The sequence below is a fragment of the Stenella coeruleoalba genome (genome assembly GCF_951394435.1).
Source record: "Stenella coeruleoalba genome assembly, chromosome: 17".
NCBI classification, from domain to species: Eukaryota; Metazoa; Chordata; class Mammalia; order Artiodactyla; family Delphinidae; genus Stenella; species Stenella coeruleoalba.
In genome coordinates, this window is record NC_137163.1 from 71,413,066 (window position 1) to 71,439,690 (window position 26,625).

Consider the following 26,625-nt stretch of genomic DNA (forward strand, 5'->3'; position numbering starts at 1 on the left):
ATACTGTACCTTTGAGCTACAGTGTATCGCTTAGAATTCTCTCACCTACCACAGTCACTCTTTTTTTTTTTTTTTTGGTGGTGCGGCATCGGCATTTTAGTTCCCCCACCAGGGATTGAACCCGTGCCCCTGCAATGGAAACGGGGAGTCCTAACCACTGAGCCGCCAGGGAATTCCCATAGTCACTCTTGACTGTATCTTTGCACAGGTTGTTGCTTCTGCTTGGAAATTCTTTCACACTCCCACTCCCCCCAGCCGTTCTTTGCCTAATTCATACCCATGGTTCAGGACTCATTTGCTTGACTATCTTCAAGGATACCTTCCTGGATCCTCTCAGACAGGATCAGATACCTTTCTCTGTGTTCCCATAGCAACCTGAGCATCCTTTATGTAGGCTGTGTCCCTTACTAGTCATTAAGCTCCTTGAGGATAAGGATCGGGGATTTCATCTTCATGTTATCATTGCCTAGCACAGGACTCAGTACATAGAGCAACGTTACTATTCAGCTGAAAATAGTTTGTCAACGGTAGTTTGGTGGAAAGCAAGCTGGACGACATGTCGTTTTGGTCATGGTGGGGGGCTTGTAATGTTTTATGCATCTTTAAGAATTGTTGCCCATTTGCTTTCCCCCCCCAGGAACATGATTGTACTTTTTTATACTAATTTATTTTCATCTAATTTTAACTGCTCTCCACTATTAGTCATTTCAAAAATTTGGTACAACCTAGATGTTTAAAAATAGGTAAATTGCAAAGAGTATGCATGATATTAGATTGTAGAAAAAATACATAGGCTCTATGTAAAAGAATCTTGGAGGATATATTCTAAGGTATTAATAAACATTTTATTACAAAAATAGGTTTGTATTATTAAAACACTTCCTGCTCTTTACAGAAAATCGGAAACCACAAATAAAGAAATAAATTAAGAAACAGTCAAAATGTCACTGTCCTAGAGACAGCTGTTAGGTGGGAGAGGATGGGGGGAGGGGAGACGTATATGAGTCGATTAGGGACAGATTAGGAAAAGGGTCGTCTTGATTGGACTTTTGGAGGGAAGCACAGAAAATCAAATTAATTTGGTGGGAATACAAGGGATCGCTTGAAATAAATGAGGAATTCTTTTGAAGTAGCTAAACCTATCTTCCTACCTCAGATTAAAGTACAGTTTATTCATTTAATTTTGCTAGCCCCAAATCTGGACAAATTAAGTACATGTTTATTTCCAGATTTATTCTCTTCTCCTGTGTTGCAGCCAAATTATGGTCCTCGTGCTTCCCCTAAACTTGTCGCTAATGTCCTCTTGACTTTGCAAGCTATGCTATGCACAAGTTATGCTAGGCACAAGTTATTATTATAATGAAAGCCGCCAATCATTGTCTATTGAAGTATGTCCACCTTTCAGAGCTCACCTGAGCTGCTTCCTCCTCCGTGAAGTCTTCTCTTCCCAGCCCACCCTTACCACGCAACTGCAAGGAATCGCTTCCCTTTGAATCTCTGTAGAGCCCTTTTTTGGTTGATGGCCTCTATATTCTGGTTATGGAAAGGGAACAGAGCAGAGAATTTGTACTGTGTGACAGTACATTTTAAACTAAAAAGCATTGTACAAATATATGTTATCTCATTCTTAGAACTAGATTATAAACCCCTTTAGGGCAGAGATTATATTTTATTCAAACTTTTGTCTCAATTGCCTGACATAGTTATTTAATAAATATTTGTTAAATAGCATATAATAATTCTTTTCTGTTTTCCCTTGTATCAATTCTTTGGGAGCGGCCATGAGTTTTAAAGAAAGACTTTTCGAGCTTCCCTGGTGGCGCAGTGGTTGAGAGTCTGCCTGCTGATTCAGGGGACATGGGTTCGTGCCCCGGTCTGGGAAGATCCCACATGCCGCGCAGCAGCTAGGCCCGTGGTGTCCAACATTGCTTTTTTTTCTTTTTTTTTTTTCGGTACGTGGCCCTCTCACTGTTGTGGCCTCTCCCGTTGCGGAGCACAGGCTCCGGACGCGCAGGGTCGGCGGCCATGGCTCACGGGCCCAACCGCTCCGCGGCATGTGGGATCTTCCCAGACCGGGGCACGAACCCGTGTCCCCTGCATTGGCAGGCGGACTCCCAACCACTGGGCCACCAGGGAAGCCCCAAGATTGCTTTTTGGTGGAGGGAAAAAAACCCACACATAGAATTGGTGACCAGAATTATTATATAGATAAATATTTAATAGCTTGATGTAACCAAAGAAGCGTTAAATGAAACCAGTACAAATATATAAACTCTATTTAAAAATATAAATATATATACAGACATAGAAAAAAATGTTAAAATGATATACATTCTTGAATGGTGGAATTATGAATGACCCTTATCCTAGTATACTTTTTCTTAGTTTTGTAATATGCATAAAATGAGTATGTCGAATTTATAACTAGAAAAATTTGATTTTTAGTTATAAATATAAAGCTGCTTCTTATTTTTAAAGAGAGCATATCAGTCTCCCAGATAACTTGAGGATGTGCAATTTGTGTTGAGCTTACTTTTAATGAATCCTGCGTCACTTTACATTTTTCCTCGTTTCCAAGTAGAAAAACCAATTGATTTCTTCTAAAGTTCCACTAGGTGGTGCTACGGTGGAATTAATCATGGCTTTTTTTTTTTTTTTCCCTTTTCTTTTCTTTAATCCACTAGTTCTCAAACTTTAGATCCTGCTTTGGAATTCCAGGCACTATTCATTTCCCCCAGTCAATCTCTTCATGGTGCCATTACCAATTAACAAAAACAGATCACCTCACTGCACCTCTAGTGCTGGTTTAATGTGATATTTAGGAGGTGACATCTATTAAATATGATAGAAAATCCATTGATTTATGCTGAATGATAATATAAGCAATGGTCTGTTGTAAACATTAAACAGACATATATCCAACCTTGATAATCATGAGTCCTTGGAGATAACTGGAGGTATCTGTACCATATTTTGTGAACCACTAATTTACAATACAGTACGTTAAGAAATTTGGATTGTTAATTTTGCAATTACCAGTCATTCTCAAGTTTCGGATCTTGAGCTACAGGAATCCAAAATAATGGCACACTGATGATCAAAGGCATGCTATTGTGTATGGCATTTAGAGCGGTCCGTGCAGAGGTCAGAAGTGTTCTGGCCCAGAGGGCCTTTATTGATGAGGCTCAGTACATTTCTCCTTTTGCTGCACATTTGTCCCCCAGCGATCTTTCTGGCTCATGGCTTCAGACATCACAAAATTTTCTCATTCTAATAATATATGCTCTTTAGCTTTTTTTCCTGGTAATTTTGTCAATAAATGTCATGAGTTGTAATACTGTGCCATTAGAAAGATTTAGCAAAAATATGTCACAATTCGTTACTTATAAATAAATTTATGTAGTAAAAAGAAAAACCCCAATTTATTTTTTCCTGTGTAGGGAAAAACCCAGTTCTTCCCTACTGTGTGTTTCTCTCCTGTGTGTCTCCTTTCCCACTCTCATCAAACACTTCACACCTGACACTTCTGGTCACGAAATGTGGGTCTTTTCCCCAATAACAAAGAGCAAGTCTTTGGGATGCCAGCTGGGTGTCCTACGATTTAACTAAATTCTGATCCTATCGACCTGGAGGTAAGTCAGATCCCACAGGTTAAGGGCTCAATCCCATAAGACTCCCCTCAACACACACTCACAGTCACACACTTCAGATGGCAGTCACAAGCCCAGGTTATCACCCGTGCTCCTGACCAAACTGGATATTAATCAGACGTCCGTTCAGCCCCCTCGTCAGCTTCCATTAATTTGCTAGAGCAGCTCACAGAACTCAGGGAAACACTTACTTACATTTACCATTTTATTAGAGGATATGATAAAGGATACAGGTGAACAGCCAGACGAAGAGATAGACAGGGTGAGGTCTGGGAGGGTCCCAAGCCCAGGAGCTTCTATCTTCATGGAGTTGGGGTGCATCACCCTCCCGGTGTGGATGTGTTCCTCCACCTGGAAGCTCTCCGAAGCCCCTCCCATTGGGATTTTATGGAGGCTTCCTCACATAGGCATGGTCAATTATTAACTCCATTTCCAGCCCTCTCCCCTCTCTGGAGGATGATGGATGGGGCTGAAATTCCGAACTTCTCACCGGGAGCCCACTCAGACTCACCTCCACAGAGCAAAAGGTGTTTCTAGTGCCCTTATCAGTTACGAAGTTTCAAACATTTTAGGAGTTTTGCGCCAGGGATGGGGTCAAAGACAAATATTAGAACAATAGGTGCTCCTAGTATTCTTATCACTTAAGAAATTACAAGGGTTTGGGGAGCTCTGTGCCAGGAACCCGGGACAGAGACATACATATATTTCTTTCTATAATCTAACACATAGTGTCTATAAAAGGTTGATGTGGTAAAACTAAATAATGACCTCCAAACGTCCACATCCTAATCCCTGGAATCTGTGAATGTTATTTTATATGGCAAAAGGGACTTTGCAGTTGTGATTAAATTAAGGATATTGAGACGCGGAGAATATCCTGGATTTTCTAGGTGGGCTTGATGTAATTACAAGTCCTTATAAGAGGGACACAGGAGGAGTCAATGGCAGGGGAGAAGGCCACGTGACTATGGAAGCAGAGATTGGAGTGATGTGCTTTGAAGATGAAGGAAGGGGCCACAAGCCAAAGAATACAGGCTAGAAGCCGAAAAATGCAAGGAAGTGAATTCTCTTTTAAGAACCTCCAAAATAATGCAGCTCTGCAAACACCCTGACTTTAGCTCAGTAAAACTGATTTTGGACTTCTGGCCTCCAGAAATGTAAGAAAATAAATTTGCGTTGTTTTAGGCCATTAAGTTTGTGGCAGTTTGTTATAACGGTGATAGGAAATTAAAATACTGATACTTGTATATCTGATTCTTGCTCAGTTACCTACCCCTATTAATATAGCATTGTTGCATCTATTTTGAAATCCTAACCTGCCTATATTATTGTAATATAAACATTGTAATACATTGCAAAAATACGTGCTACTTCTCATGGATTTATTAACTAGTTCAATTTTTCTGGAAGAAGGTTTAGCAACATGGATCAAGATATTTTTAAATGTTCATACCCTTTGACCCAATAATGCTAGATATCTGAGAAAATAACCATAATTACATAGATTTTATACAAGAGTGGGCATTGTAAGAATATAACCAATATTAGAGGAGATATTAAGAGAAAAAACAAACAAAATAAATACCCTGCTTTCAGTAATGAATAAAATAGTGTGGCAGAAGGTTGACAAGAAGTAGAAGACTTGAATATATTATAGCTCAAATAGACATCAATAAAACACTCCACCCAACAACAGCAGAATATACATTCTTCTCAAGTACACATGGAATATTCTCCTGGATAGACCACATGTTAGTCCACAAAACAGGTATCAATAAATTAAGAATATTGAAATCATAGCAAGTAACTTCTCTAACCATAATGGAACCAAAATAGAAATCAATAACAAAGAGAAAACTGAAAATTTTACAAATCTGTAGCAATTAAACAACACACTCCTAAACAACCAATGGGTCAAAGGAGAAACCATGAAAGGAATTAGAAAATACTTCGAGATGAATGAAAACTAAAACACAACATTCCAAAATGTATGGAATGCCTTGAAAGCAGTGTTCAGAGGGAAATTTAGAGCTATAAATGCTTACATTAAGAAAAGCACAAAGATCTAAAATCAATAATCTAACTTTCCACCATAAGGAACTGTCATTCTAAGGAACTGCTGTTCTAGGAAAAAAAAACCCAGCAAACTAAACTCAAAGGTAGCAGAAGGAAGGAAATTATAAAGATTAGAGTGAAGATAAATAAAATAGAAAAACAGTAGGGCTTCCCTGTTGGCACAGTGGTTGAGAGTCTGCCTGCCAATGTGGGGGACACGGGTTCGAGCCTGGTCTGGGAATATCGCACATGCCGCGGAGCAACTGGGCCCGTGAGCCACAACTACTGAGCCTGCGCGTCTGGAGCCTGTGCTCTGCAACAAGAGACGCCGCGATAGTGAGAGGCCCGCGCACCGCGATGAAGAGTGGCCCCCGCTCGCCGCAACTAGAGAAAGCCCTCGCACAGAAACGAAGACCCAACACAGCCATAAATAAATAAATAAATTTATCAAAAAAAAAAAAAAAAGAAGAAGAAATACAGTGGAAACAATCAACGAAACTAAAAGTTGGTTCTTTGCAAGGATCAGCGAAATTGACAAAAGTTTACCTAGGCTAAGAAATAAAAGAGAGAAGACTCACATTACTAAAACCAGGAATGAAAGAAGGAACATTAATATATATCTTACAGAAATAAAAGGATTATAAGTGAATACTGTGAACAACTGTATGCTAACAAATTAGATAATCTAGATGAATGGATAAATTCCTAGAAAGACACAAACTGAATCAAAACTGAATCAAGAAGACATAGAAAATCTGAATAGGTCTAGATCAAGTAAAAAGATTGAATTAGTAGTCAGAAAACATCCAACAAAGAAAAAGCTCAGGCCTTGATGGTTTCATTGTTAAATTCTATCCAAAATTTAAAGAATGAATACCAAATCTTCACAAACTCTACTAAAAAATACAATTGGAGGGAACACTCCCCAATTCATTCTTTGAGGCCCATATTACCCTGACATGAAAACCACACAGACATCACAAGAAAACTAATGACCAATATCCCATTATGAATAGAGATGCAAAAATCGTCACAAAAATACTAACACACCAAATGTAGCAAAATATAAAAAGGATTATACCACGTGACTAAGTGGACCTTATCCAAGGAACGCAGGCTTGGTTTAACATTAGAAAATCAATTAATGTAAAATACCATTCAAAGTTTTGATTGTGTAGACTAAACATTCTAATTTCTAAATCGAGACTACTTTGGTGACATTAAGTGATCACAGAAATTTTATTAACTGGAAATGATCAAAAAAATCTTCCAGGAGCAGAGGAAAAATTTCGAATGGGCATATTGTAAAGTCACTGTGGGACACAGATATAAAGTTTCCTTCCGATTAACTTCCTTGAGCCCTGCTTATTCAAGGCATTGTTTACATATTTTTTAATTTTTTTCTATTATAAATTTATTTCTATAATGTTGTCTTGCAGGATCTCAGTTTCCCCACCAAGGGCTGAACCCAGGCCACAGCAGTGAAAGCCTGGAATCCTAACCACTAGGCCAACAGGGAACTCCCACCCATTGTTTTATAACAGCTTTATAGAGAGATGATTTACATAAAATGTTTTATAACAGCTTTACAGAGAGATAATTTACATATAAGATAATTCATCTATTGAAAGTTTTCAGTATGTTAAGTATATTCACAGAGTTGTGAGACTGCCCCACTAGCAATTTTTTGGCAGATGTTTCATACTGACTCTTTCCTTTTTTCTGCATCATGTACACCAGGGGCTTCCAAACGTAGCATTTAACCTTTGGGCCAAATCATCACCTGTTGTCCCATGCATCATAGGATGCTTAGCAGCACACCTGGCCTCTGTGCACAATACCCGTAACACACCACTCACTCCCAGCTGTTACCACCAAAAAATCTTCAGACATTGCCGAATGTCCCCAGGGTACAAAAACATCCCCGGTTGAGAGATACTGATACAGATGATGCATCGTCCTCCAGCTGAACTCTGCCTCCCAGCTCCTGTTTTTGTTCTTAATGGGCTGTTTAGACACAGTTCAGCACATGACATGGTCTACTTCACACATACTTCTTTGGTGACCAGTGTCCCCAGGTAGCCCCTCTTGGACAGAATGTAAAGCAGTCCCAGGCCAGCTCTTTCTCACAGGTGCAGCCCAGATCTTGTCCTTGGGACGCAGCTGGCATCTTTTACCCTCACAAACTCAGAATGGGAATGCCCAGCCACTCTCCTCTCTTCTTACCCTGAGGGCAGCTGCCCACAGGTCTCTGCCCTGTGTTTTCCAGTCAAGAATCAGATACGCGTCTACTAGGTTGCCCTAACCACAGGGGCGCCAATCATACTAGCTCTCAGAGGACCTCACTGAACTTGCTTAAGGATAAAGTCATCTCCACTTTTGACCCTTTTATACCCTAGATGAGGATAAAGCATTCAGGAGTTAGGAGCCAGTTTTCAGACAATGACTTTCGTATTCTGACAGAGCAGTTTGTCTTACAATTCATTTTGGTATCTGACATCTGAGTACCTTAGGATCTAGTAAACTTCCACTTTATCCCTCTGTTCCACATTTAACAATGTTGCAAATGGTAATTTATAGTGTATTTCATCAGGTACAGTATTAAGTAACCATTTATAGTGTAACCATTTGTAGTGTAACAATTTATAGTGTATTTCATCAAGTACAGTATTAAGTAACCATTAAGAATATTGCCCTTTGAAGAAATGCTCACAACATAATGGTGATTGAAGAAGAGGCTGTAAAGTCTGTTTTTACCCTATAATATTAACATTAATATTGAAAATATATATTTCTAGACAAAAGAGTAGAAGGAATTATAATTGAATATTATTTGTGACAATCTCTAGATGGCAGAATTCTTTTTTATAATTTTTTGTTTTCCTCAAATTTTCTACTATAAGCGTGTATTGGTTTTTAATAGAAAAAAATGTCCTATGAAAACAAAATGTGCAAAGTTGATTCATATTCACATTCTCTTCCTCTTTTAATTTAAATATTTTTACAATGCACTGCACAGACTTCCAGAAATTTTAATCTATTTCTTCTTTTTCAGAGAGCTTCTCATTGCCTCAGAAACAAAGTCCAAATTCCTTCGTGGGACATTCCAGGCCTGTCACCAGCCTCTTAGCCCTGAGTCCGTCTGCTCCTTCCGTGTTCTGACAGGTACTTGTGCGGTGGAGACCTTGCAACCTTTACTTCCTAGACTCCCTCGGCAGCTGGCTTCTAGTGGCTTCTACCAAAGAGATACTACTGAAAAACAGGCAGATGGGGGTAGAGGAAGAGAGACTCCCTTGTTCTCCATCGTATCAGTATCCCTGCAGCAGCAGCAGTCGGCTGTGGAAGAGTGTCTTTAGTGGCACCATCACCCACTGGGCAAAGCCTCCTCTTCAGTCTTAGCCTCAGCCCTGAAACCCCAGTCCACGGCCCTAACACCTGCGAAGGGCCCCTTCCCTATGATTCCAGCAGTGCACGTGGCAACACCTCAGCTCCTCAGTGGATACAGCACCAGGGAGAGGACCCCTCCTCTGAGAACAGCCGAGGTGGCATGTCCCCATAGTTCTGGTCTGTGGTGACACCACCTAGTCCCTTTATTCCTCCAGTTTTAGGGGTGGTAGGTGCTTCCTTCAGTTACTAATTTCTGGATTTCTTTTCTACGTAAATTTTTTTCCTAGATTTATTGAGATATGATTGACATACGGCACTGTATAAGTTTAAAGTGTACAGCATAATGACTTGACTTACATATGTTATGTAACAATTACCACAATAGGTTTAAACATCTCATATAGACACAAATGAAAAAAGGAACTATTTTTTCCCTTGTGATGAGAACTCTTAGGATCTGTTCTCTTGGCAACTTTCAAATACACCACACAGCAGTGTTAACCATAGTCATCATACTGTACGTTATGTTACTTCATTCTTGTTCTTACTCTCTCAGTTTTTCCAACAGTCGTGCAAGGAGTAATCTGCATTAAGTTGCCTATATTTGAAATGCCTAGAGTAATGTCCGTTTTCCTAACTGGTCCCTGACATCACCCATCACACCTGCTTAAATTCCACTGGCCAGAATTCAGTCATGTTTCACCCAACTCAAGAGGAGGTGTCCTGGGAGATGTGGTCTAACTGCTCCCATGTCCAAAGAGAACATGGATCAAGGTGGTCCTGCTACCAGCTGGTACCAGTGGTCTTTCCCACATTGCCTAGTGAGGCACAGAGTAAGATAACTATGATGCAAAAACTAGACAGGACATTTTAAAAAAACCAAAAGAGGTGTAATTGTCTAAAGAAAATCTAGGTATATATAACAAAAGACCTGAAATGAGCTTATTTTTGAATTGGACATTGAGTGTAGCTCTAAATTTCCTCAAAATGAAGGCCTATAAAGGGAGCTCCCTGGTTGCCTAGTGGTTAGGATTCTGGGCTTTCACTGCCGTGGCCCGAGTTCAATCCTTCGTCAGGAAACTGAGATCCCACAAGCCATGCAGCGTGGCCAAAAAAAAAATATACTGAAAAAAATTTAAGGCCTATAAAGAAACGTATGGGATTGCAGTTTTGTTTTGTTTTGTTTTGTTTTTGCGGTACGCGGGCCTCTCACTGTTGTGGGCTCTCCCATTGCAGAGCACAGGCTCTGGACGCGCAGGCTCAGCGGCCATGGCTCACGGGCCCAGCCGCTCCGCGGCACGTGGGATCTTCCCGGACCGGGGCACGAACCCGTGTCCCCTGCATTGGCAGGCGGACTCTCAACCACTGCGCCACCAGGGAAGCCCGAATTGCAGTTTTTAAAGTATATTCAACAGCCTAGATAAGGTTTGTCCTGAAATGAAACACAAGCGTCATTCATCACATTGATCATCATATAGTAAATATTAGAATATACAAGAATCATAATTTGAAGCTGTGATAATATGTTCATAAATCTTCTGCTCAGTTCTGATCATAAGTATTTTCATTTTCAAAATATCAATTTTGGGGGCAATAAATTTGAATTCTTAGATTATTTTCTAATGTTCAAGGCATGTACTACCTGTGTCCATAGGAAAAATAAAATATTCAAAACTTGAATAAATGATATTATATTTACATATATTTTTTCAAGAATAATATTGGTCAATAGCAGGATTTGGAATTTTCAAACTGTTACTATTTCTTTTAGCTTAAAAGTTTTTTTCAACTTCCATGTCTGGGTAATGTGATCTATCTACAACAAAAAGCAGTTTAATATACTATTAATTTAGAGTCAGTTTCTAAAAGGAGAATGACAGATCCCCAACATTTGTGGCCCTAGAGTCTAGAAGAATTTCCGGCACATAGTAGGTGCTCAACTGTTTACTGAATGAGAGACAGTCGAATCCAAAAATGTTAAATCTGTGATTGCTAGTTGTATACTTAAAACTCTAAAGCATGCAACTCCCATGTCTCCAGCTCTGCCCTGTTTTTAGATAAAAATTAGGTCATATCGTATTAATACCTGAATCTTCCCTTCCCGCAAAAAGTCCTCCCTCCAACTAGGTATTTCAGAGAGGCCCAGGCAGGTATGCACACACTCACAGATCAGGGGCGGCTGCCCTCACTGTCTCTCTACTGGCTCAACCAGACAATCGCTGCTTCAAGCACTCTGCCTGAGCGTCTGGTACCCACCCCGCCAGGTGTGCTCTGGGCACATTCTCGTTGCCATGGTCCCAGCCTCTCATGGATAGCACAGCACGGCCCGCCCGCCTGGGGCCGGAGCCAGGAGGATGCCTCCTCTCCCATTTGTTACGTCCAGTTAGAGGGACCCCACAGCAGAGCCTTGGGGCTTTAACTTTTAAATATTTAGTGAGAAATCTTGGAGTTCACCACCCCCCAAATGAACATTCTTTTATGTAGATCTTTGTACTCTTAAGCAATTATTTCCTCAGAATAAGTCTCTGGGTTGAACTACATGTCCTCTTTTTTTTTTTTTTTTTCTTTTTTTCCCCAGGGCATTTTTCGGGACATTTTTTTTTCAGGAATGTGGATTGCCAAACGATCTGGAGAGGTTGTGCCAGTTTACCCTCCCACCAGAAACTTAGGTTGATTTCCTAATGCTTTTATCAGCAATCATTACATCTTCCTTTTTAATCAATTCCCTTCATCTTTTTTTTAAATTACAGTTTACGCAAGCTTCTTAGAGATGCATGAATATCAAGTTTTATAGAAATACATTTTGGAAACATTTGAATTATGAAAATTCCAATTTCATGTAGTACAAACTGAAGCAAATACTATTTGAAGCACTATTTGAACTTGGTTAATTTGCATAACTGATTTCCAGAACTAACTCACAGGGCAAGGCTAGGTAAACACTCTCTGGAGTTGGTTTTTGGTTATTTACAATGCTGGGTAGTGGACTAAAGGCCACCATTAAGTAAACTGACTGTGGGTGCCTGATTGCCTCGTTCCTTCTAAAAACTTCACATACAGACATTTATTCCTGTTTCCAGAATGAGGCCACCTATATAAATAATTTTCATGTAACAGGAATATTATGTATTAACATTTATCTATGAAAAAAGACAAATTAGCTTTTTTTTCTTTTCCTATTCTTAATCTGATGTTAAATAATAACTGTAGGACAGGCGGACTCTCAACCACTGCGCCACCAGGGAAGCCCTGTACCTCTTAAATGAAAGCTCAAAACAGGGATGGATATTCCTGGTAAGCAGGAGTCATAATTCAAGTCTAGAAGAAGGGAGTGAACAGAATCAAAAGCACAGATAAAGCTGATATTTTATTTATGAAACCTAAGATGCCATTGATTGTAAATGGCAGCATTATTTTGTGTATTACTTAGAAAAACATTATGATACACTGCTTTCTTATCACCCAAATATTTTATATTTATAGAAAGAACTATTTTAGACTTAGATAAATATTATTATCATATACCACTCAATAACTCTTGTAAATACATTAAAAAGTAGAATACTGGGACTTCCCTGGTGGCACAGTGGTTAAGAATCCGCCTGCCAACGCAGGGGACACGGGTTCGATCCCTGGTCTGGGAAGATCCCACATGCCGCAGAGCAGCTAAGCCCGTGAGCCACAACTACTGAAGCCCGCACACCTAGAGCCCGTTGCTCCACAACAAGAGAAGCCAGCGCAATGAGAGGCCCGCGCACCACAAGGAAGAGTAGCCCCCGCTCGCCTCAACTAGAGAAAGCCTGCGTGCAGCCGCAAACGCTCAACGCAGCTAAAAATAAAATAAAATAATTAAAAAAAAGCAAAATACTGCATTTCAGTGAGTCTAAGACGTTTTAAAAATATTTTTACATTGCAGAAATCAGTGAGTATATTGTAATCAGTGTTGCCACAGCAATGAATCGTAGTTCAATGTCTCTTTACTTTTATAACATATATAAGAAATGTAGTCTTACAATACATGGCACCGTAGCTTCAATGAAAGATGATGTGAACAAAATACTTCGATTAATGCATTCCTAAAACATCTTCACACCCAGGGACGATCTCTTTTGTATCACTCTTTAACTGACAGTCATCCATGTCCATGGTTTTCTATACAATTATTATTCCCCTCTGGCATTAAAATGCAACATTTGTTAAAAGAGTCCTCGAGGGCTTCCCTGGTGGCGCAGTGGCTGGGGGTCCGCCTGCCGATGCGGGGGACGCGGGTTCGTGCCCCGGTCCGGGAGGATCCCACATGCCGCGGAGCGGCTGGGCCCGTGAGCCGTGGCCGCTGAGCCTGCGCGGCCGGAGCCTGTGCTCCACCACGGGAGAGGCCACGGCAGTGGTAGGCCCGCGTACCGCAAAAAAAAAAGAGTCTTCGAAAGAACTAAGCCTCGTTTGTTCCGGACTCTAAGCCAGGTGTACAATTTAGTAGAACTACTTTATTTTGACATTAGGAATGTTGATAATTACATGTGATTCACCAATGCCCCCATCTCCTGCCCATGACCTTTTGGTTTGTACCCCTGATCTTTTGGTTGACAGAGGATAAAAGATTGCACCGACTGCAGCCTTTGTGGAAAACATTTTGGTGGTTTCTCAAAAGATTAATCATAGGACTACAATACAGTGCAGAAGGTCCACTCCTAGGTATATATCCAGAAGACTTGAAAGTAGAGACTCAAACAAATACTTGTACAGCAAAGCTCATAGCAACATCATTCACAATAGCCAAAAGACAGAAGCAACCCAAGTGCCCATCAAGTGAAGAATGGATAAAGAAAATGTAGTAGATACATACAATGAAACACTATTCAGCCATAAAAAGAAATGCAATTTTGATATTTGCTACAACATGAATGGACCTTGAAAACATTATGTTACATGGGCTGGCAGGGAGAAGAGTTATTGTTTACTGAGTACAGAGTTTTGGTTGAGGGTAATGAAAAAGTTTGAAGAAGAGGTAGTGGTGAATACCTTGTGAGTGTATTTAATGCCTCCTAATCGCACACTTATGAATGACTGAACTGATACATATTTTCTTATGTATATTTTTCCACACACAAAAAAGTTTGCACCACTATTTTATCTTCAGATTGCTTCCACGTCATGCACACTCCCTCTGTAAGTCTTCATGCTTGCCTTTTTGCGGTGTGCAGGCAACATCTACTGTGTCACAACCGTGGTCTGGACAATAGCAATTGTAAGAAGCCATTTACATGTATCCCAAATTCAGAGATGAAAAATGTGGAAAAATGTGTGCCTCAGAAGGAATGAAATGAGGGTCAGGGACTTGGGCTAGAATTAGGTGTCGGTATTTAAGGTCACTAGGACAGTAATCAGAAGAGACTACATGTGATCCTGAGATAAATTCACTTGGCGACGTGGGTAGCAAAGTAGCAGACACAAAATTAGCTGATTTAAATTAGTAATCAGTTCAGTTAGAGCTCAGTGCCAGAGTCACAAAGCAAAGAACGTGTGTGAGCATTTTGGCACGTTGAAGCAAAAAACTTAATAATAATGACATATAATCTACATAAGTATATATTAAATATATGTGATACACGTAATGAACCTGACAATGAACAGATCTTGGACAAACATAAGGATGCTCTTTTGATACCCTGCATCTGTAGTTACTACAACACACTTTCACCTATATTATTTCATTTGACTTGACCGTTGCAACATCCCAATGAGGTAGTCAAAGGAACCCCTTTCAGAGAGGAGCCAGGCGCTTCCTCAGGGTCACGTCTGCTGCCAAACAGAATCAGGGTCCAACTCTGGCTTTCTGACTCCAAAGCCCAGGTCCTTTTCCCTCACCACAGGAATGGACCAGTAAGTACCCAGTTTACATCCTCAGTCCACAGTCCACAGACGTGGGGCTACTTGATTGAGGGGGAAGCTAGGTCCTTCTGGGACATTCCCTGTTCTGCAACAGGTGTATAATACAAATCTTTCCCCCAGATCAAGTGCAGAGGGACCTGAAGCTATCTATCAGAGTAACAGAGCAATGGAGAAAAAGGACCACGTTGAGCTTCTAAGGGTTCCCAGATACTATGAAGCTAATCCCCAGAGCCCCAAAATACCTCTATGGTTTCCATCAGAATGAGGCTTATGGAGATAAGTGATAGATGAAGTCTTGACCTGAGTTTATTTTAGTGAATCTGATGGGATAGAAGACTCATCCTATGGTCATTTCCTCACTCGCAGAACAGATAATGGGAATAAGCATATTTGGTATCTGGTCATATCGGTCATGACCCATGGAGTACGTGCTATTTTAGTAGAAAGAGCCAAAAAGAATCCCTCAAAACGGACCACCTTGCTCTCTCTCTCCACCCACCCCCAATGCCAATCTCCCATATTATCTCCAAGGTAGTAACCCAGAAGCAGGACCACATCCCTAGGTAACTGCAGAAATTGGGGCTATTTAACTTGCTCCTTCAGTTAGCAAAAGCCAAATGGTTCTTAGAAGGTGACTCTGAATTATTACAAACGTGAGCCGGTGGTGATGCCAGTTATAGCTGAGGTTCCAAGATGTGGTTTCTTGACAGGAGCAAATAAACATTGTGCTATTGACCTAAGAAAAAGGGCTCTCCAAGCCCCTATCAGTGAAGATAATCAGAAGCAAGTTGCCTTTAGGCAGCTGGGATCCAGATCTTACCCGGGGCTGTGCAAACTCTCTTGCTTTCTTACTTCATCCAGACACCTTGATTGTCTTAATATGCCACACTGGTTGGTCAGACAGGGTTCTGACCAGAAACAGATGGCACACTCAAATTGGATAATTTAGGATATAGTTTAATAAAGGGACTATGTACAACAGTGAAGAGGTGGAAAACAAAGTCATTACCACCCTCAGGTTTGGTACTGGTTTAGTGTCCACCCAAAATTCACGTCCTTCCCAGAACTCAGACCGTGACCTTATTTGGAAATAGGAGGAGCGGACAAATAAACTCCTGTATTAAATTGGTCGCATAACCCCACAGAAAACAGCATTTCTTAAGTGAATTTAAACGCAAGTATTTTGACTGTATATCCCTAATAAGATATAGTTGGAAAAATAAAAAAAGGTTTTTATTATTCATCTTTATTCATTTTATCCTGTACACACAAGGTGTTTTGGGTCAGAAACAGAGTTCTTACTAAATATTTACAGTAAATTAAGTGGGTTGGTTCCCCTTGTCCCATTCCTTGACCTCAGGGCAACTTGATGAATACTAAAGGATAATTTTCCTACATGACTGGCCAAACACCCCTACTAAGGAGTGTTGAGGAAAAATGATTTATCTTTGCATAAAAGGAGGCTGTCCTCCACCCCTCCTAAAAGGGTCTCCTCCTTAGACCTCCAGACCTTTGGTATGTATATAAAATCTCCCCAGGAGCCAAAGAGATCTACTCCCTTTGATTCTCAGCTTCTACTATTTAGAGCTGTCTCCTCATTCTGGGATAGCCATTCCAGTCTTCCTGGCACTGTGGGGACTTAACCTAGGGACTGAGATGTGGTCATCTGGCTTTCTCCAGGAGATTAGAGAAGTCTTCCTATCCTTTCAGGTCAGAGCAATTAACTAGACACACTGCTACATAATCTAATCCTCATGGTATGTAAAGATGTTTCTGTGAGCCTAGGTCTTTTTATAGAAACACTAAGCAATCCAGGCAAGTTTAATTTCCCCACAGACATATCCTAAGGACAAAAAGGACCACAAGGAAATCTTTAACAGCATTCAGTGATCTTATTTCTTAACAGTATTATTGATACTGCTAATTTTAAACTTTTACATGTAAATTATATGATTAAAACATCTAAGTATGTCAATATCAGTAAGGGGTAAGATATCCAGTGTAAGGGAACAGGGTTACAAATATAAAATCAAAGGTCAGTAACACCATGGCAAGCTTCAGTTTGGGAAAAATAGGTCTGGACTCATGAAGCATCTTCTGCTTTAAAACAATGCACTTTCTGCTTCTGTTCACTAAAGACACCTAGAAACCAAGACACTCCAGTAGAAATGAGCAAGAATGCGAGCGCCTTTGTGCCTGTCCAATCACCATCTGCCCCCCATGGGGACCCACGTTTCTAATACACAGTAGTTCTGCCAGGTTTTATGCTTGTTATCGATGCAACAATCCAGCATGAACTCTTTAGTGCCTGCCTTCTCTAACTCTACCTATGTTTGTGAGATGCATCCACGCTGTGTGTGGTTGGTTTGTTCATTCTCATTATATAGAGTGCTTGAGTGTCTGAATATACCAAAATTTATTCATCCCCCCTATTGTTGATGGACAGTTTCGAGAAATGGAATATTTCCTGCCGTATCAATAAGTAAAGGATTTCACAGTCATCAGCAATTGCAGCCCTCCAGCGTGAGTCTGTGAGCTCTGAGGAAACTCCGGAAGGAAAGAATACCTGCCATCTAGCAGCCATCAGACTGCAGCCACTCCCTACGGCGAGCCCTGAGGAAACCTAGGATGTGAAAATACAGGATACTGACCCCAGATAGCTGAGGTGCATATCAAAGGAAGAATTTCAGTGAGGCCAGACTCTTGCGTCTTCCCATACATAGAAAAGCGCTAAATTCCTAAACTTGGGATATCTGGTTTTCTTTAATTTACAACAATCTTTTGATGTTCCCAACGACCTGCCCTTTGTTGCAAAACTTCTGTATAACCTGACTCCCCAGTCGCCTTGTCTCCTTGGAGAGTTTTCTCCGGGTTACTTGAGATGCTGCCTCCTGGGCTTGCTGTCCTAAAAATTCCCTCCAAATGAAATATAACTCTCAAATTTTAGGTTGTGAATAATTTTTTAAGTCCACAGTTTCATTGCTTCCAACTTGGGATACAACAAATAGAGCTCCTACAAACATTTTTTTTACATTTTTTTTTGTTGAACATATGGTACTCTTTGTTGAATATATGTATTCTACATATATAGACACATTTTGTTACACCCATGTTATACATATGAATATATGTGCATATACATAGAGTGAAAGTGCTGGTCATAAGGCATGAATATTTTCAGCTTTAGTAAATATTGCCAACCAGTTAATGAGAACAGTCAAGCATTTATCTTACCTTTCCCATAAAAACTAAATTTCAAGTTAACGAAATAGTTGAAAACGGCAAGCTCCTATTCCCAGAAAGATTCTTTCTAATAAATTAGGAGAGAATGGTAAGATAGAAAATGACCATTTTGCAATCCCTAATAAAGTAATGGGCCTAAGCACAGATTGTCATCAGCAAATGCAAAACCACTGGGTAAAAGGGAAATGGAAAACTTTCAAATGGATGGATTGGGGTGACAGCATGTAAACCAGCTAATCAAGCAGCACCGTAAGCCAAATGGACCACGCGGATATTACGCAAAGAAGACGCAAGGATCCAAGGAAGAGTCACCTCATGAATAGTCTTCCCGGAGTAAGACTACCTAAATCTAATCAAACATCTAGATCTACTTATTGTAAACCCATCTAACACTGTTCAGAATAGAGTAGCGTCTGTCAAGGGCCACTATCAAGTCTCTTTCAGACATCTAAGGACTGGAAAATTACTGAAGACAGAAAGTTACAGATTCTCAGCACATCCTGTAGAAGCACAGCCAGCGCAGATACAGCTGTGGACCAGAACAGATGTGAACCACCCCTCCTTGCTGCACCTTGCTCTCTGAAACCCAATAAAAGACTCAAAGCCCCACCATTTGGGGTCAACGCCACTCTGTGCGTCTGGCCCCTTTCCTCCCTTGGAAAGTGAATACAAACTTTCTTTTCTTCCCTTGTTAATACTTCTGTGAATTCTTTCACAACCCGCATGGACTCACCTAACACTTATCATAAGAAATGCAGGGGAAAGAGGAACAATCCAATGATACCACAAAAAAGCAACCCACCACATCTAGAATGTGGTAAATCCTAAGGAATATTGACCTGGTTACTCCAACGAAGTATTTAATTTTTTTTAAAAAAAGAGGAGAGCTACTTTTTACACTTAGGCCAACCAACCAAATGAAGTGTGTGCATTTAGGTGTATCCTAATTTGAATAGATTAAAAGGGATATTTTTGAGACAAGCAGGGGAATTTGAATATAGACCGGGTATTAGATGATATTGGGGAATTGTTGCTAATCTTTTTAGGTGTGAAAAATGGTATTTTGATAATATAATAGAAAAAAAATGCACATTTAAGTATTTACCAGGAAAATGATCCTTTAAAATGTTACAGTTTATTAAAAAAGCAGAGGAGGGCTGCCCTGGTGGTGCAATGATTAAGAACCCACCTGCCAATGCAAGGGACACGGATTCGAGCCCTGGTCCGGGAAGATCCCACATGCCGTGAAGCAACTAATCCTGTGCGCCACAACTACTGAGGCTGCTCAGCCCCTGCTCGCCACAACTAGAGAAAGCCCGCGTGCAGCAACAAAGACCCAATGCAACCAAAAATATCAATCAATAAATAAACAAAAGCAGAGGAGACCGATAAAACAAGACTGGCAAAATCTCGTTGATTGCTGCAGCAGCCTGTTCATTAGTGTTCACTAGTATTCTCTTTCTGTTTAAAATTTTCCACCATAAACATTACTTTAAAATTTTTTAAATAAATTTACATCATTCCAAGTGATGTAGGATAAAATTGTGCTTCAGGGGAAAGCTGTGCACTGTATGGACTCCAGAGCACTCCCTCTGAATTATCTGATTCTATTTCACAACACCATAAATTATAGCTCACTGATGGCAATGACAGCTACCTAAAAGCATGCAAATTCTGACCTACCTGGTAGAGTTTCAATTGGCCTCCTTCCTTCACGGTGGAAGAAGTTAGTTTTGTCTCCATTTGCACATTCATTTCAACATCCTTTATTCCATGTAAATGTGTGCTATTTTGATTTCTCCTTTGAGCCTCATAACATCTGCCTGGTTCCCTGCTTACAAGTTAAATAAAAAATCCTTAACACACGTTCATTTTTATATCTGTATGAGAGTCATAATTGTACGTTTTTGGAAGTTATCTCTTAATGATAATAAATAGTATTTATGTCTTTCTTATGAAGCTGAAAGTAAAATAATTGGTATACTTATGAATTATTACATGTTAATAAATAGTTGCTAAATAATTTCAGAGTAAACTGTAAGTTAGTTGTACAAATATTAACTAATTTTCTTTCCATTTTTTGTTTTCATTTCCTTATGCCACTAGTTCCAGAAACCCCTCTGGAATCTTTGTATCAGAGGCCTGGATGTATGTGCAGGAAGCAGGTGAGCTTGCCAGAGCAACATATGAGCGAAGACACTTCAAAACAAAGAGTGAGTAACATCTCCAGAAAACTCATGCCAGGAATTCTAAAATGCTTTTTCAGATCTAAGATACATTGTTGAAAGACAGAAGGATGGTCTGCATTACTTAGCAAAACTGTCTGTTTAGGTCTTCTGCCCATTTTTGGATTGGATTGTTTGTTTTTTTGATATTGAGCTCCTTGAGCTGTTTGTATATTTTGGAGATTAATCCTTTGTCTGTTGTTTCATTTGTAAATATTTTCTCCCATTCTGAGGGCTGTCTTTTCGTCTTGTTTATGGTTTCCTTTGCTGTGCAAAAGGTTTTAAGTTTAATTAGGTCCCATTTGTTTATTTTTGTTTTTATTTTCATTACTCTAGGAGGTGGGTCAAAAAAGATCTTGCTGTGATTTATGTCATAGAGTGTTCTGCCTATGTTTTCCTCTAAGAGTTTTATAGTGTCTGGTCTTACATTTAGGTCTTTAATCCATTCGGAGTTTATTTTTGTGTATGGTGTTAGATAGTGTTCTAATTTCATTCTTTTACATGTAGCTGTCCAGTTTTCCCAGCACCACTTATTGAAGAGGCTGTCTTTTCTCCATTGTATGTTCTTGCCTCTTTTGTCGTAAATTAGGTGACCATATGTGTGTGGGTCTATCTCTGGGCTTTCTATCTTATACCATTGATCTATATTTCTGTTTTTGTGCCAGTACCATACTGTCTTGATTACTGTAGCTTTGTGGTATAGTTTGAAGTCAGGGAGCCTGATTCCTCCAGCTCCGTTTTTCTTTCTCAAGATTGCAATAGACATTTCACCAAAGAAGACATACAGATGGCCAAGAGGCACATGAAAAGATGCTCAACATCACTAATTATTAGAAAACTGCAAATCAAAACTACAATGAGGTATCACCTCACACCAGTCAGAGTGGTCATTATCAAAAAATCTAGAAAAAACAAATGCTGGAAAGGGTGTGGTGAAAAGGGAACCCTCTTGCACTATTGGTGGGAATGTAAGTTGATACAACCACTTTGGAGAACAGTATGGAGGTTCCTTAAAAACCTAAAAATAGAACAACCATATGACCCAGCAGTCCCACTACTGGGCATATACCCTGAGAAAACCATAATTCAAAAAGACACGTGCACCCCAATGTTCATTGCAGCACTATTTACAATAGCCAGGACATGGAAGCAACCTAAATGTCCATTGACAGATGAATGGATAAAGAAGATGTGGCACATATATACAATGGAATATTACTCATCCATAAAAAGAAACGAAATTGAGTTATTTGTATACAGAGTGAAGTAAGTCAGAAAGAGAAAAACAAATACCGTATGCTAACACATATATATGGAATCTAAAAAAAAAAAATGGTACTGATGAACCTAGTGGCAGGGCAGGAATAAAGATGTAGACATAGAGAATGGACTTGAGGACACGGAGGGGGGTGGGGGAAGCTGGGGTGAAGTGAGAGTAGCAGCAACATACATACACTATCAAATGTAAAATAGATAGCTAGTGGGAAGAAGCAGCATAGCACAGGGATATCCACTTGGTGCTTTGTGACCACCTAGAGGGGTGGGATAGGGAGGGTGGGAGGGAGACGAAAGAAGGAGGGGATATGGGGATATACATATGCATATGGCTGATTCACAGTGTTGTACAACAGAAACTAACACAGTACTGTGAAGCAATTATACTCCAATAAAGATCTATAAAAAGAAAGTAATCAAGATTTCCTGTAGGAGTCTACTCTACCACTTCTCCATCTATTTTTCTTTCTCTTTTCCTCTTTCTTCAATGGTACTAACTGTAGGCACTGGAACTGCTTCACATTTTGGTCACAGATATGCCCCGCTACCACTGTACCTCTTGGCTATTAGGAGCCGTCTCTCACAGCCATCTGGGCTCCATGTTGGTTCCATTTTCACTGAGTTTAATGTTTATCAATCTAAATCAATCAATAAACCTTCTTTTGTGCTTATCTTATAAGAGTTTTACCAGTGCAGACCTAAACAAATTGGACTCCATACCCCATATAGCTCACTTCCAAAAAAGGATGTTATAGCCATGATACTATAGCTATGTCCATGACCTCTCACTGAACATTTTTTTTTTTTTTTTTGGCCACGCTGAATGGCTTGCAAGATCTTAGTTCCCCGACCAGGGATCGAACCCACGCCCGCTTCATTGGGAGCATGGAGTCTTAACCACTGGACTGCCAGGGAAGTCCCTCTCACTAAACTTCCTGCCCTATTTCAAAATAGCAGATGCTAATTACTAAGAACAAGTAGAAAAATGTGTTAAAAAAATTGAAAGAGAAGAAAATATGCTATGTATACTCTTTCTTCTACTAGAAAAGACTGGCTTCCCTTGTAGTTTTCATTAGTCAGAGCTCCAAGTAAGGCTTTGCACAGTCTACACCTTTTGGCTAGTACTTTCTTCCTGATCTCCCCCTCTCGCCCTCACCTGGCATACTTTCCCAATGCGTCCACTAAGCCCAAGCAAATGTCCCCTCTTTATGAAGCCTTCCCAGATCTCCTAGGCAGAGTCAGGAAGGCTTCCTCTGTGTTCTCTACAGCACTTTCTCTCTGCCTCTTTCATGACAGTTTTCATGTTGAATTGTAAGCCTTTACTCCAATAGCTTTCCATCTCACTCCAAGTAAAAATCAAAGCTTGGAATCTCTAGCCCTCATTTAAGTAAGTACCACAGCTTATTTATTGGATTCTGATGATTTATTCCGCTGGCTTCCCAAGCCTGCTCCACCCGTCCCCCCCACCCCGCCCCCCATCCCTAGTCCAGGCTATCCCTGGTCCAGCCTACTCACCCCTTGCAGGTGTTGATTCAAACATCACTGTAGGTGCTATCCTTCTTCACAGCTTTATGTTTTCCCAGAGCACTTATCACCACCTCTCATATTCTCTTTTATTGCTTGTTTATCTCATTCCTCGTCTATCTCCCTCCACAAGAATCAAAGCCCCCAAGACGAGGGTTTTGTCTGTTTTGTTTGCTGGTGGACCCTCGGTACCTGGAACAAGTTCTGGACACAGAAGCTGCTTAATAACTATTCTTTTCATGAATGAAATGGCAGTCTCTCTCACCTGCCACTGGACATCTTAAAGGCAAAGATTTGGTTTTATTTGTGCGATTCTAGTATTTACCTGTCGCATGCTATATATTCAATAATAATTCGTCTCATGGGTTCCCCCTTGGGGAAACAGGTCAACTCTGGGATAGGGCAGAGATCAAGAAAAAGACCAATTTAACGACCTTTCTGGCTTCCACATCACTTTCCTGCTCCGTCTTCATTAGCCAGGATCACTTAGATGAGGTCACATAAGGATTCTGGACTCTCTGTTGAGGGACTAGACATGGTGGTGAAGCATAACAGAGGAAGTATAGAGTGTTTAGAAAGATTTGTTTTGGCACTTACTAGTCATTTATTGGTATATGTCACTAACAGAGTAAAGTGCCAAGAACTGAGAAGACTTTGCCTGGATTGGGAGGAAGGGGAAAAGCAGTGAGTCGGTGAAGGTGCCATTTTGGGATGTGTATTTTGGAAACCACTGTTGTAACACAGTTTGAGGTCAGGAGTCGGTGTTTAGCGGAAGGGGTAAGGAGAAGGGCTCCGCGGCGAGCCCGCCACCAAGACGTGAAGTGGTGGTTCTAAGGCTCCTTCCATCTCCAGGACAAGGAGGGAAGGAAGAAAGGGAGGGAGGGAGGAAGGGAGGAAGGAAGGAAGGGAGGGAGGAAGGAAGGAAGGGAGGAGGGAGGGAGGAAGGAAGGAAGGGCGGGAGGGGAAAAAGCAAAGTACGCTAGCAGACTATTCTTAAAACATCCCCCCCCCCCAAAAAAAAAAACCTAAAAAGGGCTTCCCTGGTGGCGCAGTGGTTGAGAGTCCGCCTGCCGATACAGGGCACACGGGTTCGTGCCCCGGTCCGGGAAGATCCCATATGCCGTGGAGCGGCTAGGCCCGTGAGCCATGGCCGCTGAGCCTGCGCGTCCGGAGCCTGTGCTCCGCAACGGGAGAGGTCGCAACAGTGAGAGGCCCGCGTACCGCAAAACAAAAAACAAAAAACACATCCCAACCAATTACAATCAACTAAGGCAAACAAACTTTGTCATCTTCCCCTTGACGTCGAACATCAGTGCCTTCCTTACTGGGAAGGCTGGGGTTCCGACCTGGAGCTTCCAGAACGCTGAGCACGTCGGGTCTGCCACATGGTTCCGCGTAAGGAGCGGCCGGGCTCACCCCTGCAGGCGGGGCGGGCGGGGGGCGTGCGCGGGCTGCCCGCGGAGGAGGGGCGGAGGCGTGCCCGAGCTCTCTCCGGCGCCCGGGCTGCGGCGGGAGCGGGGCGGCGGGCATGGCGGAGGCGCGGCCGGGGCCGGCGGCGGGGGCGCAGCTCAACGGGCTGCCAGACCACTCGCCGCTGCTGCAGCCCAGCCTGGCCGAGCTGCGGCGCCGGGCTGGGGTAGCAGGCGCTCGGCTGGCGCGGCGGCCGCTCAGCGACGCCTTCCTGCTGCGGTTCCTGCGCGCCCGGGACTTCGATCTGGACCTGGCCTGGCGGGTAAGGGGTTCTCCCCGCCGGGCCGCACCCGGGAGACGGGCCGGTAAGCCACGGCTGGGCCCGGACCCTCGCCGACGCCCGGCTCGCCGGCCGGACCTCGGCGGGGACGCGGCCCGAGCGCACCGCGCGGCGGAAGCGGGAGCTCTGAGGATTCCCGCGCTGGTCCTTGGAGTTTCTCTGGGTCGTGGAAACGGGAAATCTCGAAAAAAGCTGGAACCTTCTAGGGAGAGGGCCCATTTGACCCCAAGCACTGGAACTCTGCCCTGCACGAGTCTCCCGAACCTATAATGTTTGGGGGAAATGCTTCACTCTCCGCGGCAGAGCGGGTGAGATAGAAAATGACAGCTGAAAAGTGGGAAGCCTAGAGTTATTCCATCTTAGCAGGTAACTCGACGTTTGGTGGGGGAAATGAAATTGCCAGTAAAACTGAAGATCTAAAGCCAAATCCTAGCAAAAGAGTATTATTAATAGTAACACTTAAGTGTCAAGACGGTAAAGCAGTCCAGAGTGTTCTGAGTGGGGGGGATGCAGATGAGGCGCTTCTTTTTTTTTTTTTTTTTTTTTTTTTTGCGGTACGCGGGCCTCTCACTGTTGCGGAGCACAGGCTCTGGACGCGCAGGCTGAGCGGCCATGGCTCACGGGCCCAGCCGCTCCGGGGCACGTGGGATCCTCCCGGACCGGGGCACGAACCCGTGTCCCCTGCATCGGCAGGCGGACTCTCAACCACTGCGCCACCAGGGAAGCCCGGCACTTCTTTTGTGGCTCCAGGTGTGTTATGACAGCTGGTTGAGAGCAGGGTGGTGGGAAGACAGGAATCAGAAAGAGGGGTACGACCTTGAGTTCTGGCACTTTGGACTCAGCATCCTCACCTGTTAAATAACGGTGAAAGGGCCTCCCGCGATGACTGGTTTCCAGGACTGAACATTAACCAGTTTAACGGAACAGGACCTACCCAGCACAGAGCCTGGCACGTAGGAAGTGCTCAGCAGTTGAACTTCATCTAGCCCTTTCTCCAAGTGGCTCGCTCAGTGTCACACGGCGAGCTAGGAGGCAGAGGAAGTATTAGAGTGCAGAGTCCCAGCTGTCTCAGTATGAGGATTTTTGTTGTTGGTAACTAATTTTTAATTGAAAAAGTAAGAAGTACAGACGGTAAAAAAAAAAACAAACCCATAAATAGTAAAGAATGCAAAGCAAGTTCCTAAAAGTAACTTTCTAAGGGAAAAAATTCCTCACCCCAGACCTTAGCTTGCCAGCCTCCTACCCAGTGGCAGTTACTGTTACCTGTCTCTTACCTTTCCAGGTGTAATCTACAGTCGCACAAGCATATGTATGTGTTTTACATTTTGCCTTTTTAACATAATTTATCATAGAGATGAATCTGTTTCAGCATGTGTCTTATTCTTTTGGGGGCTGTGTACTGTTGCATTGTCTCAATTTATTATATTAAAATGTATTAACCAGTCTCCTGTATTGGACATAGGAGTTGTCATCAGACATTGGCAATGCTGCCGTGCATGCTGTTCATTCCTTCATTCAACGATTATTTTTTGAATTTCTACAATTTGCTTGACAGTTCACAAAACACAGAAACCAAAACAAATAGGGTTTCTTCCACACCAACTGGGTATTCTAGTATGTCTTTTTC

The 26,625-nt window shown here is 41.8% G+C and overlaps 1 protein-coding gene across 7 annotated transcripts in view; it reads left to right on the forward strand.

Annotated features, from left to right (window-relative positions):
• The window catches only part of TTPA (alpha tocopherol transfer protein), a 104,619-nt gene that overhangs the window by 60,093 nt on the left and 17,901 nt on the right, over positions 1 to 26,625 (forward strand). For 4 of the 7 annotated variants that reach the window (XM_079902207.1, XM_079902208.1, XM_079902210.1 and 1 more), the window contains exon 1: positions 24,519 to 24,980. In XM_079902207.1, coding sequence (XP_079758333.1) covers positions 24,777 to 24,980 — 204 coding nt within the window. In that variant the 5' untranslated portion in view covers positions 24,519 to 24,776. Of the gene's footprint in view, positions 1 to 8,760; positions 8,871 to 20,330; positions 20,438 to 24,518; positions 24,981 to 26,625 lie in introns of those variants that run through there. The other 3 variants (XM_079902206.1, XM_079902204.1, XM_079902205.1) reach the window with 1 other exon arrangement.